At 40.9% G+C, this 18347-nt stretch overlaps 1 protein-coding gene across 1 annotated transcript in view; it reads right to left on the bottom strand.

Annotated features, from left to right (window-relative positions):
- The window catches only part of CFAP20DC (CFAP20 domain containing), a 154871-nt gene that overhangs the window by 43074 nt on the left and 93450 nt on the right, over positions 1 to 18347 (bottom strand). Inside the window, exon 12 of the mRNA XM_065408313.1 lies at positions 4381 to 4584. Coding sequence (XP_065264385.1) covers positions 4381 to 4584 — 204 coding nt within the window. The remainder of the gene's footprint in view (positions 1 to 4380; positions 4585 to 18347) is intronic.

Genomic DNA, 18347 nt, shown 5'->3' with positions numbered 1-18347 from the left:
TGCCAGGGATTTTAACTGGCCTATTACCTGGATTATCCTGCTTGCCCTTTTGGAATATTGGCACAACATTAGCACTCTTCCAGCCTTCTGGTATTTCTCCAATATTCCAAGATGTATTAAAAATTAACATCAGCAGGCCAGAGATCTCTTCAGCAAACTCTTTTTGGTGTATTGGTGCAAGCTATCCAGACCTTATGTTTTAAAAATGTTTATCCCTAGTGGTGCTGTTTAACATCCTCCTTAGTTACGAATGGACTGCAAAGTAATTCATCATCCTCATGTGATACAAGTACATTATCCTTCTTTCCAAATACATAAGTATATAACAGTTGATGATTTCTGACCAGTTTCTAGTAGATGTAAGTCCACACCCCAAAAGCTATGATCAAAATTGGCACTAAATGGCACCCTGGCAGCTAGCTCAGAAAAGACAACAATAATTGAATGAATGGGCATGGATATAAACTACCATGTTATTGCTACAGGATGTTCCCCTAGGCTCAGGCTGAGGTATGTTATTAGAGCAGTGTAAGGAAGGGGCTGGGTGGGTATATGAAGACTTTCAATGTCTAGTGATACAAGGTGGGCGATGTAATCTCTTTTATTGGACCAATGTCTGTTGGTGAGAGAGACAAGCTTTCAAGCCGTACAGCGCTCTTCCTTCAGCTGTGGCTCGAAAGCTTGTCTCTTTCACCAACAGACGCTGGTTCAATAAAAGATATGACCTCGCACCCCTTATCTCGCTGACATCCTGGGACTGACATGGCTACAGCAACACTGCATAAAATTTCTAGTGATGTCCAGCTGTCATTTTTCAGAAACATTACATCCACTTTCTAAATTAAAACAAAACAAAAAACCTCCCACTACAATCTAACAACCTTAAAACCCCACTGCCCAGTTTGCAGAGAGTAGAGCAGACGACTACACAAAGCTGCACAGATAAGACTCCCAAATTCATTACTTGGGTCTTGCATGCTTCAGGTGTTTGAAATATTATTTTTAATTGTATTTGCTCTTCATTTAGAAACCTTGAGAAATCTGTCTCTGCCAAAGTTCAATACATTTCCTTATAGGTTTGATTTACGTAGACAGAGATGGCTACAAAAGACTATTCTGAATAACTACAGCTATATCTAATTACAATTTTAAATGACTAATTAATTATATCTAAACACTTTTTTAACTGAAGACATTAGTCTGAAATGTTCAGAAGATGATCAAAGTAGTGGGATCAAAGAACACTCTTTGCATTTACACCATGCTTTGCTAAATATCGGAAAAGTACATTTTATAGTAAAAGTTTTCTTTCTTTTAATCATGGTAATACATGTAAAACCAAACTTGACATGTCTAAATAACCTTATCAATTTCCTGTTAATTACTCAAAAATTAATGAGTTTTATATGTTCTTCATTTACCTGAAACCTACTGGTCCAATCCTGCAGACTTACTCATACAAGCAGTTCCATTCAGCTCCATGGGACTGCTCATGCGAATAGGCACTTAAGGATCAGGCTCTTTGCATGGGTCTAATCAAGTGAGTACTAAGAAAACTAAATGTTGGACTTGGGACGCAAGGAAGTGCACAGTGTCAGTGTCCTACGAACAATTAGACGAAAGCTATGTTTATCTGCCTTCCCCCAAAATACTAGTTTGTAAATCAGACTTTTATTAGGACAGTAACAAATTTATCAATACATTTCTGTTCACTTTAAAACTCTATTCTCTAGTCCACCACAAAGCTATAATGCAGCACTGATCATTCATTATGGAAGACTGCTACAATGATTCTGCATTCTGGCAAATCCCAGTCCACATATATGCCCCTCGTGGTTGCTGGTAGTTACATAAATTAGAGCATTACTCAGGTCTCAATAACTTATGGTGGGGACTGGCCCCAGTGCACCTAATGCAAGACTGGGCCTGCACCTGAGGGCTGTTCTGCGTTATTTCTTATCCACGGGGCATTTTCAATGTTTATTATGGTTTCATCCACTACTACCTTGCCACAAAAAGTGGGACTGTGCTAATACAATCTGTGGATGACACAAAGTTGGGGGTATTGCCAATATGGAGGAGGACTGGAATATCATATAAAAAGACTGGGATGACCTTGAAACCTGGAGTAATAGAAATGAGATGAAATTTAATAGTGGATGATACAAGGTCATGCACTTAGAGACTAATAACAAGAATTTTGCTATAAGCTGGGGATTTACCAATTGAAAATGACAGAGGAGGAGAAAGACATGTGTGTATTGATTGATCACAGGATGACTATAAGCCACCAATGTGATAAACCCATGAAAAAGGCTAATGCAATCTTAGGATGCATCAGGCGAGGTATTTCCAGTAGAGACAGGGAAGTGTTAGTACCATTATACAAGGCACTGGTGAGACCTCATCTGAATACTGTGTGCAATTTTGGTCTCCTGTGTTTAAGAAAGATGAATTCAACTGGAACAGCTGCAGAGAAGGGCCACTAAGATGATCAAAGGAATGGAAAACTCACCTTATGAGAGGAGAGTTTGGCTTGTTTAGCCTAACCAAATGAAGGCTGAGGGGAGATATGATTGCTCTCTATAAATATATCAGAAGGATAAATATCAGGGAGGGAGAGGAGTTATTTAAGTTAAGTGCCAATGTGGACAAAAGAACAAATGGATATAAACTGGCCATCAACAAGTTTAGGCTTGAAATTAGATGAAGGTTTCTAACCATCAGAGAAGCGAAGTTCTAGAACAGCCTTCCAAGGGGAGCAGTGAGGGTAAAAAACCTAACTGGCTTCAAGACTGAGCTTGATAAATGTATGGAGGGGAAGGTATGATGAAACTGCCTACAATGGCCTGTAGCCGTTCTGTGACTGCTAGTGGCAAATATCCTCAATGGCTGGTGACGGGACATTAGATGGGGAGGGCTCTGAGTTACTACAGAAAATTCTTTCCCACGTGTCTGGCTGTTGGGTCTTGCCGAAATGTTCAGGGTCCAACTGACTGCAATATTTGGGGTCGGGAAGGAATTTTCCTCCAGGTCAGATTGGCAGAGATCCTGGAGGATTTTTGCTTTCCTCTCCAGAATGGGGAACAGGTCTCTTGCAGATTTAAGCTAATGTAAATGGTAGATTCCCTGTAACTTGAAATCTTTAAACCATGATTTGAGGACTTCAGTAACTCAGTCAGAGGTTAGGGGTCTATTACAGGAGTGGGTGGGCGAGGTTCTCTGGCCTGCAATATGCAAGAGATCAGACTAAAATCAGTGGTTCTCAACTTATTTATCATTGTGGGCCGCATATCCGCATATCGCTGGGTGACGGGGCAGCCCAGACCTGACTGCGCCGGGCAGCCGGGAACACATGCGGGTCACAGTGTGTTACCTGGGCCACAGGGGCTGGGTGGCAGGGCAGTGGCAGTCCAAACCCTGACCCTGGACACCCACCAACAGGGCTGGCAGGCTGCCAGCCCCGGACCCCCTATCCTGTGAGGCCAGCCAGCCCGGAGCCCCAAACCCCCACCGCATGGGGCCGGCTGGCTGCCCTGGATCTTGGAGCTTGCGGGACCAGGCGGCAGCACAGGATCCCGGAGCCCACGGGGCCAGCCGGGAACCCTGGACCCCAGATCCCCACTGTGTGGGGCTGGGTGGCAGCCCCAGACGCCCAACCCCGGGGGGCCATTGGGCCGGCCTTTAGCACACAGATGAGCTGGGTTGCAGCTGTGTGCTAATTGGGCCGCATGCAGCCCGCGGGCTGCGAACCGCTGGACTGATCATGATGATCCCTTCTGGCCTTAAAGTCTATGAGTCTATTAAATAAAAACTAGAAGTGTTTAGATAAGTGGACTAAGAAGTTGTCTAACTTTATGGTAGCTTCTGTAAGTATCTTTGTATGATTGCTGAAATGTTGTTCTGTGACTACACAAATGATGTCCTGTCCTTTAAACAGCTCATTGCTGAGTGGTTAGATTGTGCCATCAGAAAAATATAATCGTTTGCCATTGTTCAGGATGCAAGCCAGCTGTTGGCTGGTATATTTGGGTCTGAATTCTGAAACCAGTTTTGAATTTAAGAACCCATATTGCACATCTGCAGGTTGTTCCCACTATCATGGCATGCTGCAAAGGCTATTTATTTTCTCAGGCTTTGGAGAGAGATGGGTTTATTTTTTGGGGGGGAGGGTGCTGGTGTGTTGGCTGCTGGTTCATTTTGATGATTTTTTTTTTAAATGGGCGCCAAAAGCGCTTAAAGTGTGAGAGAGATACCATTGTAGTGATACCCACAGGAATTTTAATTCAGAAAGTCTACTGTACCTCAAAATTGGTGAAGACTTTTACTGAACATTCATGTAAACGTTTTTGGAGCACTCTAAGATCAGTTTAAACTTACTGGTGGGAGACAAGAGTTCCATGTTGTTGTGTCATCACTGCTTGTACTGATGCTGACATTACAGTTGTCAATCTGAGATGCACTCAGTCCATGTGAGATCCCATTATCCTCTAGCTCTTCGTTTTGTTGTCTCTTCATACTAGCCAACATCTGTAGTTCAGATGCACTCAATCTGCTTGGCTGGTAGTTTCTCCAGTCATACTCCTACGAAATAACATTGCACATGCAACACTTAATACTCTAGAAAGGATAATGGAAGAGAATACATGAACAAAACAGATCGTTTGGATAAGCATCAAATATATTTTCAAGAAGAAACTAACCTAGAAGGAGAAAAGCAAAATATTTATTAGACAGGGTTAATGAACAGACTCCTGGTTCCACTCTGAAGATCAAGCATAAATACTTCCACAGATTCATAGATAAGAAGCAACATAAAAACAAATACTGCTATGGAGGGCAGGTTGAATCAACAGTGCGTGGTGAATCTGCTGTTCCTCATATAGTGCGTGGTGAATCTACTGTTCCTCATATAGACTACAATAAGATTTAGACAAAAAAAATCAAGGTATCTAAAATGTCCACATTCCAATCTTAACTTGGACTCAACCACACGTTTACCATGCTGTCATAAAGGTCACAGAAATGAAAATGTATGTCGTCTGACACAAACTATAGCAAGCACAGGGTTTTTATGACAGATCTGGATTCTGGAAAGATATATTGGCCACTTGGTAGCATAAAGTGACATTTATTTTAAAATGTACATTTTAGTTCAACATATTTTTAATTACTTAAAAGGTTGGTTCATAGGATTTCTAAAGAGCTGCAAACATCCATTAGCTATTGTGTGGCCTGCACTACATTCGTGAGGCTGACCTGTGGCACACTGGAAATCTCTGATAGAAATGTGAAAGCTCACCATTACCTGTGTTGAAATAGGCTTTTCAGAGAAAACTAAAGTTTCTGTATGTGAATACCACCTAGCACTTTGTGGGTGTTAATTGTACATAAATAATAATAATAACAACAACGAGCAAAGAGACACATATAAAGGGTTGTCATTGACTTACTAGCTGTTTTTGAAAAAGTTGAGGGGGCAGCAAGTTTAAATGTTACAGCTTACAAAGCTTTTTTCAAGAATGAACTGCCAGGAAATAACTAGTTGTCAACTCAACAAGATCTTGATGTTCTGAAATATATCTGGTCTTATATATTTCAGCTTTTTGCCATTGTGATTTTTAGAGTTGAGTGCATTTTGCTGGGCATAATTTAGGGCACTGTGACTCCATCAATGGGATGAGAGCACTGTAGGATGTTTTTTTTTTTTTTAAACTGTTATAATATGGAAAGTTTGAGCTAATGCAACAGTCAGGCTCAAAAAATGGTAAGATTAGCTGAATTAGATGAGGTTTTAAAAAAATAATAAATGGGTTCTCTTTATTTGCCTCTAGTTTTTGAGCTTGACTGTTGCATAGCATCCAGAAATTACAAAAGATTTAGCTCAGACTTTCCATATTATAATAGTAAAACAGTGATCACCCTTAAAAATGTTTCGTTTGCCAACAGAGACCATAATTTCGTCACGGTAATTAAAATAGGAAACAACATTATCTTGGACACCATTGGGTGGTAGCTGTTGACTCTTTAATGGTGACCACAATGCTATGTACCTACTGTCTTTGAAACTGAATATTAAAGCAATAGCATTCTAGAAACTGAGTTAAAAGTAAGGCCATGTCTGCTGTATGATCATTTTGTAAAAAAAGGGTTTGTCCCTGTGTCCTTCACCCAAACTTCCCTTACCCCTGTTGTTGTGTAGTGTGCTGCATGCTGTGTAGTTGTGCTTCAGTACACAGGGCCATATCCCAGCACTCATTTTTATGAGGCAGTGGTGTACTATCCCCATAATCCTGCAGTGTCTGGCTCTGCACTGAGCTAATCGATCCTGAGGACAATAAAACCTAGAATGGAAGGGGAGCAGAGGGACAATAATGCTGTTCCTGGCAACAACCCTGTATTCCGTAAAGGACTCTTTTTCAGAGGTACTGGTAATCATCCAAGACAGAGGAATGCCCCACATGGAGCTCTAAATCATTTTCTTTGTTGAGTGATATGTAATCATCTCTAGTGAAAGTGATCCATTTTACAGTTGGTTGCATGTGAAAAGCTAAGCAGTCTGGGTACAAATCTAGGAGATCCAATTTCCCTTTCTTTCTTGATCTCTTTAAAGAGAGGGGAAGTTGCTGACAGTGTGCAAAATCTTTTGAAACTTGTACTGTACATCTCAGGCGTCTGCAGAGCCCACTACTTGAGCCCATATCATCATCTTTTAATAAATCGGGCCCTTAGATGTTTACAGAAATGCTTAAAAGCAAATGTGAAGCTTATTGAAGGTGCCAGTTTGATGGCATTGGAGGCTGATATATCTCTCAATACAACAAACACAATATAAGTGTCAAGGCAAGTTTCCTTGCACTGCCTCACCAGTGTGCCTCAAATCCAGCCTGATGGGACTGCCTGTCATGTGAGAGTTTACCAAAACGTCACTGGTGAAATGACTAGTAAGGATGACAGCAATTGTTACTTCTGATGTTAAGATCTGTTCATAGGAACTGCACTACGATTACTAACTCACTTTGTGGTGCAGCCACTGAAGTGGGTTGCAGCACTATGCCATATTGTAGGAATTTAAAGTACCTGAAGTCTTCGCCTTTATTTTGGATTCACTTTTTAAGTAAAAAATTTTCAGTCACTTTTGAAGCTCCAACAAACAGCTCTTTAAAAAAATAAAATGAAAACCCACCTTTGAATGAAATTAAAGCTTTAGAAGTCCCCATTAGTTCTTAGATTTCCTCTTTTGGGAAGCAGGTATCCCTCCAGCCTCATTTAAAAAGCCAAAGTTCCTGCCCCAAAAAGCATTTTAAATACTTTGATCTAGAGTTTTTCAGCTTTTTGATTCTTCAAGTGCACGTATACACACATTTTGCAGTTTTTCTGAAACACACAACAACCAAATAAGCCTTGTCCATTTTCCCAAGTTTATAGTCAATTATATAATTTTGGCTTTCTTTGTGTCTTTCACCTTTGCTCCTGTTATTGTATTTATTGTCTTTTTACCCTTATCTATTTACCCACCACCTCTGCCAGCCTTTTGTCTTGTGTTGCACGACCTCAATTTGTTTCATTTGTATACAATTTATCAATGTTTTTACGGAGTGTTTGTTTTTAAAGTGTCTTTATATCATAAAGCACCTGTAGTAGCTTTTGCAGTTGGGAACGGCAGTTTTAGGAATAAATTTATGTTAACCTATTTTAAAAAGTGTAAATTTTGTATTAAAATGTTTTTTTCAGTCCAAGCCTCTTTCATTACTGTCAAAAAGTGCTTGACACTCTGATCCAAAGGAGATTTGCATCAAAATAGCAGAATCAATTTAAACAATTTTTGAAAGGGGGAAAAGAAATGTGCCTGCAACCTGACAACCAGCAAGCCAAGTTTCAGTCTGAAGTGATCTGAGGTGGTCAAGATATTACTGCAATACAGGGTTTATAATGGAAGGGCACTAGGGGATGACATCTAATTCTAAAGCCTTACTGCTAAAAATTCTCCATTTTTTATCACACATCTCAAGCCCTTTGCCATATTCCTCTGTAGAGAACACGTCTTTGGATTAACAGATTTTCCTACAAAATAGTCTTAAACACTGAGACACTATTTTCTGACACAGCCAGCCAGGTAGTCTTGCCAAGTCTTCCATGGTCCATAAGATTTTACATCATTGCAGAATCTGTGGGAGTCAGGGATGTGAACATGCAAGATTACTGTTATCACTTGAGGCTAAATGTGATCTACAAGAATTTCCCTTGTTAAGTCCAATGTGGAAAAGTAATGGGACGTAAACAATCTTCTCTATGTTCAGAATAGTCACATGTCTCAAACATTTATGGTTAACCAGTGACTTTTAGGAAATCAATGCAGAACTAGCTATATTTGTCCTGATCGGGGAGATTACTTTGGTTTCATACTATTGCACAGAAGTTGCATCAATTTTCTCTATACTTCTCTGATGAACTGGATAAGGTCTCCTACCTGAGGAGATGATACTCACCCAGGGCCAGATTTAGGGGCAGACGACCCAGGCAACCTATTTTTGTTGTTAGTGACAAAAGGGAAAATAGAATGTTTGAAGTAACATGTTTCACGTATTCCGTATGTGGATTCATTTTTCACTAACCTCCTAGAATGTTCTGGACCTTTATAGAATCTCATGGAACCTTCCAGGCTTTCTGAGAACTACATTTTCTTCGAACCTCCTGGAATGTTGCCAGCCATTCCCTCCTGGGTATATATGGGGCGGGGCATTGCCAGTCAGTGAGATATAAATACAGATGTACAGATCCTAGCGTGCAAATTTATCATCTTATATGACAGGGATAAGTCAGGCATGTAAATTGTGCATGTAAAGCATGCAAAGTCGTGAAATAGGCTACAAATGCAATAAAAATAAGGTATCCAAAAGTTTAACAACTGGACGGGGGGCTGCCGAAGATGCTCCTTGCCTGGGGCGCTATTTGGTCTAGGGCTGGCCCTCTACTCACCTTTGTGAACTAGCTGTATCTGGACAAATTTTAATCCAGGAATTTTTGCACCTGATAGTCTTTCTAATCTATTTTTAAAGGCATCCATTCTTATGATTTCTGGGTAACAACTGTCCTGAACATTATATTTTGAGCTCTAATCCTACAATAGCACAAGCCAGATTCTCTAGACTCTTACAGAATATAATACATATGCAACAATCTGAACATCAAGACATTAGCGAAAAAACCTGCTTTTCTGTCGATTCTCCCATTGATGAACTTTTTGTTTTATATCACTTGATAATTTTATAGGAACTTCCACCATGTTTGTCAATCCTTTTATGCAATGACTGACTGGCATGGAGTTATTCAGATGCCATGAACTCATGAAACACCTGCAGTCTCTTTCAGAGCACACATAATAGAATGGTCACTATCCTCCCCCTTTAATTAAGGGGAAACTGCTATTTGTCCTGTCATTTGCCTCTTCTCTTAAGTCTAGACAGAAAGAGCTTACAATGGAATCTTTTTATAAGAATTCAAAACACACAGCACAGTTTTGTCTTTTGAATCTTATTGTGCTTATCTGAAAATATCAAGGTGTTGGCAATTGGTTTCCCTTCCCAGTAACACACTTATTTTTCAGGCCAATAACATGTTTAGAGAAGAGAGGACCGGCCCATTTTCTCTCTCCTTTATCCTTCCTTATAAATTATTAAATAAAAAACAGTTGGGGGGAAATTATTTTGCCACTTCAGATGCCTACCATATAATGCTTTGATAGGATTGATCATTTCTTAGTTGATTTTCAAAGAGAGAATTTGAAAATTGAATTTGAAATGAAGTTCACTTTATTTTATAAGGCATTTTTGATGTAAAAATATTTTTGCCATGTACTTACATTTTTCTAAGCTGAATACTTCAGTTAGTAATTAAAAGTTTATCTTGTGTTTCTGTATATCCTCTCCTTATGATATGAAACATTTATTAAGTTCCTAAACTTTTGCTGGATTGACAAAACCTGTTATTTAAAGGCATTTTTTCAGTTTAAAGATGTATGTAATGACATTTGCATTGTACTAGGTTCATGTGATTTATTCAGTATTATTTGAATGCAGTTATACGTGCGGAAAAGTTTAATTACCAGCTATCTACATGGTTTCAATATTACCCAGAGGGCTGTACTTCTTTCTTAATTAAAAAATATTTGAACATAATAATAGAGAACTCTATTAAAACATGAATAAAACATTGCAAGCAACCAGGTCCTTAAAGTTTACTAAGTAGTTTTCAAATCAATTTCATTAAGAGTTGCTTAAGCATTTTTACCAGTGCTCTGTATGAGGTGAACAGAAGAGAATGCTTCTATGTAAACTCTCATTTTGACATGAAACTACCTGTGTCATAAAGCTACTTCACTTCCTTTTGGATTCTCAGAACACTGAAACATGTTCAACATGGAATATATAAAGACTGGTGACCAATGACAATCATATTAAAATGGGACTGTCTGGTTACACTTAGCAATGTCTCCCTTCCAGTATGTTTTCTTGAAACTCAATGGGAACCTAGGTTTTCGGTGTATACAATGTAAAAACATTCCTAGCTCTAGGACTGTTTGTGTTCTGACTTTAAAATAATGTACAGAAAAGTCAATTTCAAATCATCTCTCATCTCAAATCACGCCAAACAGACCTAATTTCCTTCTCTGACAGGGTTACGTGCTTAGGTGATAAGAGGAAGCAGTAGACATGATACATCTTGATTTTTGGGATGCAACTATCGTTTAAAAAACTACCTGTTTAAACTATAAACATTATATCGGTTAACCATTTAATCGCTAACAAGCTCACAATCTACCCCTGGCTTGGGGGAGGGGGGCACCCTGCTGTCTCTCCGCAGAGGTGGAGTACGGTGGGCTGGGGGATCGTTTGCGTGTGCATGGCTGGGCGTGCTCTGATCCCACCCCTTGCTCTCCCAGTTACTAGACACGGCCTAGTGCAGCTAGTTTGGCAGATCGCTGCCGGGAGACCAGCGGTGCCAGGGCAGATCCGAGTGTTCCGGCAGATCCAGTGGGTCCTGGGCAGACCCACTGCTGCAGCCAGCTGCAAGAGCAGCAGAACCGGGGGGCGGGGGACTGCTGGGCTGCCCCAAGCGGTGTCCTCTCCGCCGGGCACAGGCTGATCCAGCGGTGCCACGAGCTGCGAGAGCTGTGCAAGCTCCAGTGCCCCCCGGGGATTGCTGCGGAGTTTTTAATGTGCACATTAGGTATTACATCACAAAATTATTTTACCAGTCTGTTTTAAACATTAACTGCAATATATTAACAGTGAGACTAATGCTGATCGCTTAACCGTTTAACATTTTACATCCCTACTTGATTTAGTTAGGCTTTTAATACAGTCCCACATAACATGCTCATAAGCAAACTAGGGATACGTGGACTACATGAAATTACTATAAGGTGGGTACACAACTAATTAAAAGAGTGTAGTCAAAGAATAATCATCAATGGTTTGCTGTCAAACTGGGAGGACGTACCTAGTGGGGTCCTTCCGTCCTGGGTCTGGAACTATTCAATATTTTAATTAATGACTTGGATAATGGAGTGGAGAGTATGCGTTTAAAATCTGCAGATGACACCAAGTTGGGAGGGGTTGCAAGCACTTTGGAGGGCAGGATTAGAATTCAAAACAACCTTGACATATTAGAGGATTGGTCTGAGATCATAGTGATGAAACTCAAAGACAAATGCAAAGTACTACACTTAGAAAGGAAAAATCAACTGCACAACTACAAAAGGGGGAATAACTGGCTAGGTGACACTACTGCTAAAAGGGATTTTGGGGGTATAGTGGTTCAGAAATTGAATAGGTGTCAACAATGTGATGCAGTTGCGAAAAAGGCTAATATAATTCTGAGGTGTATTAATAGGAGTGTTGTATGTAAGATACGGGAGATTACTGTCCTGCTCTGCTCGGCACTGGTGAGGCCTCAGCTAGAGTAAAGTGTCCAATTCTGGGTGCTACACCTTAGGAAAGCTGTGGATAAACTGAAGAGAGTCCAGAGGAGAGCAACAAAGGTTTAGAAAAACCTGACCAACAAGAAAAGATGAAAAAACCTGGGAATGTTTAGTCTTGAGAAAAGAAGAACGCAGGGGACCGAATAACAGTCTGCACATATGTTACGGGCTGTTATAAAGAGGACGGTTTCATCACACGTGTGCTTCAAAGAGCCGCAGGAGACACCTTCAAGAGCCACTTATGGCTCATGACCCTCTGTCTGAGTATCACTGCCATAGACCTCTCCCAAAATAACTCCTAGAGAATCCAATTTCATCCCAAAGATTCATTACTCTCACTGTTAAAAATGTATGCCTTACATGGTGATCAATTGTTCTCCCTGCCCACTGGAGGTACAGCAAGTGGAATGGGCTTAATCTGAAGCAAGGGAGATATCAATGAGATATTAGGTAAACTTTCTAACTATAGGCGTATTTAAGCTCTGCAACAGGCTTTCAAGGGAGGTTGTGGAATTCTTATCACTGGAGGTTTTTAAGAACAAGTTGGACAAACACGTTATCAGGGATGGTCTAGGTTTACTTGGTCCTGCCTCAGGGCTGTGGGCGGACCTTCCAGGGCTACATTTCTATGATTCTCTATTAGCTTTAGAATGCCTGGAATGATCTATATTTTTATAATACTCTAATATCAGGAAAAATATAAGATTTTATTTGTTAATGGAGCCTGTTTTCTAATGGTAAAACAAGGCAATACTGAAAGCGAATCAGCATCTTTTCAATTTTTGGGACACAGTGTGGAACCGTAGTACCACAAAGAGAAGCATCAGAGGACTACCAAATAAAGACTTCCGAGTGGAAAAAATATATTCAAACTTTGATCAAATACTAGACACATAAGTCTGTCAAAACCACTGCCTATCATGCTGATGAGTATTGTCTCATTGTACTCCCCCCTTCTGTGTGTATCCATCTGTTGTCTCTTGTCTTATACCTAGAATGTACGACCCTTGGGGAGCGACCACCGTTTTGTTCTCTGTTTGACAACGCCTAGCACAATGGGCTCCTAGGTGCTACAGTAATGCAAATAATAATAAATAATAGTAAGTCTGTCAGATCCGCTATACATATATTTTGTGGCAATAAAAAAAATCATCTCAGCCATCCATATACCACCCCATCCATCTTGCAAACACTTATGCATGTTGGTAACTTTACACACGCAGGAGTACTCTCAGTAAGTGTAACTATTCTGTTTGAAATTGTAACCAAACATCTGAGAGCAAAGGAAAAATGACAGCTCTTCCCTTCCATGTTTAAAAACTAACCAATTCAGCCAACAAAACACACGTATGTACTTTTTTAAGCTGCAGAAATTAACTTGTTTCATAGGGCATTGAGAATTTGAAAAAACCTTCCTGGTGGGAAGAAATTTTCAGTTAAATAAAAACAGTCTCACAAGATTCCTCAGTTTGCCCCAATGTGCTGTGGACCTAGACAACTTTCTCCTGCTTACCACTCTTACTCTCAGCTGCAGCAAGAAGGTATTGGGGAGGAAGGACGATTAGCAGAGTTTTTTCATTCTCCACCCCCGATGTAGCTGTCCTGTTCTTTCAGTTGTTTCTCTTTTTAGCATGACTCCTCTTTCACTGCACTTGAAGTGCCCCAATGACGACATGTGCTCATTGTCTGAGTGCTACCGTTTTTAATTGTCTCACTGAGTCCACCTTACAGAGGATCAGGACCATGAAAGAGGAAGTAACCATGGTTCTTTGAGACATGTCTCCCTTTGGCTGCTCCAAGGTAGGTGTGCTTGCGCCCCTGCGCTGCTGATGAGAGAACTTTGGTAGCAGTGTCTGTTAGGCCCACACATGTGCTGTCTCTCCTTGTGTCCCGCCATGAGGCTAGCCAGCGGGCGTGGGCTAACCCCCCTCAGTTCCTTCTCTACCGCAGTCACAGACAAGAACTCTGAAGTAGAGGGGAGGAGGGTGGCTTGTGGAGCACCCATAGCGACACACATTGTTACTGCACAAGGTGAGTAGCTTCCTCTTCTTCTTCGAGTAGTGTCCCTATAGGTGCTCCACTGTTGGTGACTCCTGAGCGGTATCCCCAGTAGAGGGCTGGGGCTTCAGAGTCCGGTCAGTTACAGATGTGGAGCTGTAACTGACTGTGGAGTCACAGATGGCATGAGAGGCGGAGTCCCCAGTGATTGCATACTGTTCTGCGAAGGGATGGAATAATGCCCAAGTCACCATTTTATAGGTTTCTGAGATAGGGCCATTCCTGAGGAAGATGACTGATGTGGAGATGGACCTTCGGGAGTGTGCAAATACCAGCTGGAGATGTCATGTTGTGAACCTGATAACATTGATTGAAAACCCTGATAACAGATTGAAAGCCCTGATGGGCCGGATCTGGCCCACGGGCCGTAGTTTGCCCTCCCCTGCTCTACTGTGTAGTAATACCTCTTGTACCTCCTCCAACCAGGAGCTTTCTATGTGTTGGAACCACAAAGGAGCCAAGTCTTGAGGCGGAGAATCCCCAGGTTGGGATGTAGAGTACATCCTTCATTCTGTGAGAGGAGGTATGCTGGACTAGTTTGGAGAGAGATCAGTGGGCATGTCGCGAGTTGTGACAGGTAACGGTACCGAGTCTGTTTTGGCAAAATAGGAACAATCAGTATGACATGTTCTCCTTCTCTTTTTATTTTTAATAGGACTTTCAACAGTAGGGGACATGGAGGAAGGGCATAGAGAAGGTCCCTGTCCCAGGGAAGGAGAGAGTTGCCCAGCGTGTGTTGCCCCATCCCTGTAGAAGGAACTGAGGGGGGTTAGCCCGTGCGCACTGGCTAGCATCGTGGCGAGACCTAACTGCTACCAACGTTCCCTGATCAGCAGCACAGGGATGCAAGCACACCTATACTGGAGCACCCATAGGGCCACTACTCGGATAAGAATGATATTTTTTAAATTCTAACACTCTGCAAGTTTGATATGAGCCAAAAAAACAAAGAGAGATTTAGGTCTTGTTAAGATTTAGATTCTAGGTTTTATCCAACAATTTACTTGTACAGGAGCGCTAGTCATAGAAAGGAATTCACTTCCTTTTAGCATCAAAGCCCTCCGAGTCTGAAACAGAGCAGGTAGCTGTCAAGTAACAGAAGGTAAAGAATCAGACTGGAAATAAGGCGTAAATGTTTAACAATGAGAGTAATTAACCACTGGAACAATTTACCAAGGGGCATGGTGGATTCTTCATCACTGGCAATTTTAAAATCAAGACTGGATGTTTTTCTAAAAAATCTGCTCTAGAAATTATTTCGGGGAAGTTTTATGTCCTGTGTTTAGACTAGATATCACAATGGGCCCTTCTGGCCCTGGGATCTATGGTACATGGTAGCTTGGGAAAGGACTGTAGAAAAAGAATTACAATGATGTACTGGGAAGATATCTTGAAAAAAAAGTCCACGATCTGCATTATATTCCAGAAAAGGCATTACAAAACATTATACTAATAGCCTATCACTTCAGGGAGTCTGAAAACAATATAGGACAAATAACCCCAAAACTACTAGAGAAATTATGGAGCAATAGGTTCCTTGCCCACACGTAGTGGGAATACCACTAAAACAGCCTTTTGGGGAAGCTATCTGTTCCTATATTATCTCAACACAGCAATTGTGGGATCCACTAGTTTTCCTGCTGGGAATACCTGGAATCGATGACCTGCTGTAAGAACAATGGGTCACATGCCTGTTGGTGACAGATGCCATGCACTTTGTTACACATTAGAAGAAACTAACACTCCTGAAGGGACCAGCTGGCATATATGAGTGTGCACTATTTCATTCATGTACAAATTAACAGCCGTGAATAGACAGATGGATGTAATGGACAAGGCTATTAGCCATGGAGCAAGGGCTAAAACTAAAGCCACTAGTAAGTGATCATGAGCTAATTAATTTATTTGCAAGCAGAAAATAGCTCTGACCAGTAATATACATACTTGGTGCATTAAAAGGAACAATTTCCTGAAGCTGAAATCGATAATGAGCAAAACTGAATGGGTAGAAAATTTTAAACATAAAAATGTGAATGATAAATGGTAGAGGTTTAAAAATGCTTTATCAGATGCTCCAAAAAATGCATTCCCACACTCATGTGAGAAGATTCCTGATTTTGTTCCTGATATATTTAAGGAATTTCTTATTATTATATATAAGGCTACTGGCCATAGATTTTTCACTGATACCTTTAGCTCCCCTCATCAATTGTCTGCATTTCCTAACTGCTGATTTGTATTCTATCAACTGCAGCAGTTACATCTGATAGAAGAGTGAGTGAGCTTTGTGCTTGGATAGCCACTGCACCTTATACTGTGGTTCACAAGGACAATGTCATCATGAGGCCACATCCCAGCTTCACAACTACAGTGGTCTTGGATTTCCTCCTATCTCAATGTATTTCTCTCTCTGTGTTCTTCCCCAGTCCCCAATCCCACCCAGGGGAAACTTGCCTCTATAACCTAGATGTAAAGAGGGCACTCTGTCTGTACCTGGAAAAGACCAAGCTCTTTAAAAAATCCAAGTTATCTGTAGCATATGGGGATAGATGCCAGGGAGACCTCATTACCGATTAGAGACTCTCTCACTGGATTCCGAGATGTACAGAACATAGCTAAAATGTAACCAGGAATGAAGTATATCCTGGTTTAAAGACCCATGCCACAAGAGCTTTCGGGGGTAGGGACTGTATTTTTGTTCTGTGTTTTGTTTTGTTTGTACAGTACCTAGCATAATGACTAGAGGTCTTCGGTAATAAAAATAATAAATAATAACAAGACATCCATATTTAGCTAGAACTCCTCACCTACCATCTTCCTGGTATAGCACTGCTTGCTAATCTCACACAAAGAGATTCTCAAACAAGAAAGAGAGGTTACTTAGCAGAAACTGTTGTTCTTCCAGAGTAATCTCTGTGCATTCATACTACCTGCCCTCCTTCCCCTATAGCTTGGCACGCTAGAAGACATTAGGAATTTGCAATTAGGGAGAAGGACTGAGTTGTTTGGGGGGGGTGGCACTACCTTATACACCATGGGACAATGCCACCCCCCTCATGCAAGATCTCTTGTGAACCCCCCTGCCTCCCAGCAGAGATGGCTTTTTAAGGCAGTTCTGCAATTTGACACTGTGGTGCAAGATCCCACAAGTGGGAATACACAGATGCCCTCATGAAAGATTCTGTGACTCTGTGAAGGGCAGGAACTAGAAAATAGGTAGTCCCCAAATCAACTGTATAGCTGGGTTTTAGAGATGCTCGATAGGAGGGTTGTGCCACTGTCACATCTTCACCTCCAGTGGCAGAAGTTCTGGTGGGTGAAGAAAGGAGAGAGGCCATGCTCAGAAGCCTGAGTAACATGTCTGGACTACCCCCCGTTAATTCAGGAAGAAGTGCAACCCATTTATAATGGACTGAGGATGGGCCGGGAGCTGGGAAAAAAAGAAGCCTTATATTCCAAATAGCAAAGTATGACACTGCCCAAAGGGTGTCATAAGAACATGCTCTTTGATCTGCTGCCTATAGAATGTGCTTGAAAGTAAAACTCTAATTTCTTATTCAAAGCAGACTTTTTAATATATAACGTGGGAAGAAAATCCTTAACTCTTAAGTAATGTCCTGTCATTTGTGCGAAATAGGCTAATTTATTCTCAAATCACTGCATGTAGCCATAAGGAGAATAAAGGAAGGAAAAAAATAAAATCACATGGGGAAAAAAATCAATTTGATGGACTTGAACACAGTCCCCAAAGTAGCCTGGGGATTTAGTCTCTGACACTGCCTTACTGTTAGCCTTCAATCAGATCATTGATTATTGTTCAGGACTGCTGCAGAGAGACTATGAAGTGCACAGACTAGTGATCTTTTTATGGTTTTTCCTGTAGATTGCTATTGAAACTCTATCAATTTTCCTTCCTAGCCTTTCTGCCCAAAACTATGCCTGCATTTGTAATTCACACACTTTGAGAACCTGAGTTGTATGACTATTCAAGCCTATTATCTTTTTGTTTGCAAACCTCAATGATTTCTGTTTGTAGGTACAGGGCTATTTTATATGCAATGCAACTTTAAGAACCCGAACTTGGGAACTGAAATATTCTTTTTAAACACTGATATGGTGAAATATAATTTGCGTATATCTGGATGAAAAATATACTATTTTATTATTTCTCAACTGATGCTAATGATTTAGAGAATCATAGAAATGTAGGACAGCAAAGGACCTCAAGATGTCATCAAGTCCAGCCCCCTGTGAAGACCACATATACTTAGACCTCCCCTGACGGATGTTTGTCCAATATGTTCTT

The sequence above is a fragment of the Emys orbicularis genome, chromosome 7 (assembly GCF_028017835.1).
Source record: "Emys orbicularis isolate rEmyOrb1 chromosome 7, rEmyOrb1.hap1, whole genome shotgun sequence".
In the NCBI taxonomy this organism is placed as follows: Eukaryota; Metazoa; Chordata; order Testudines; family Emydidae; genus Emys; species Emys orbicularis.
This window is presented reverse-complemented; position numbering and strand designations above follow the sequence as displayed.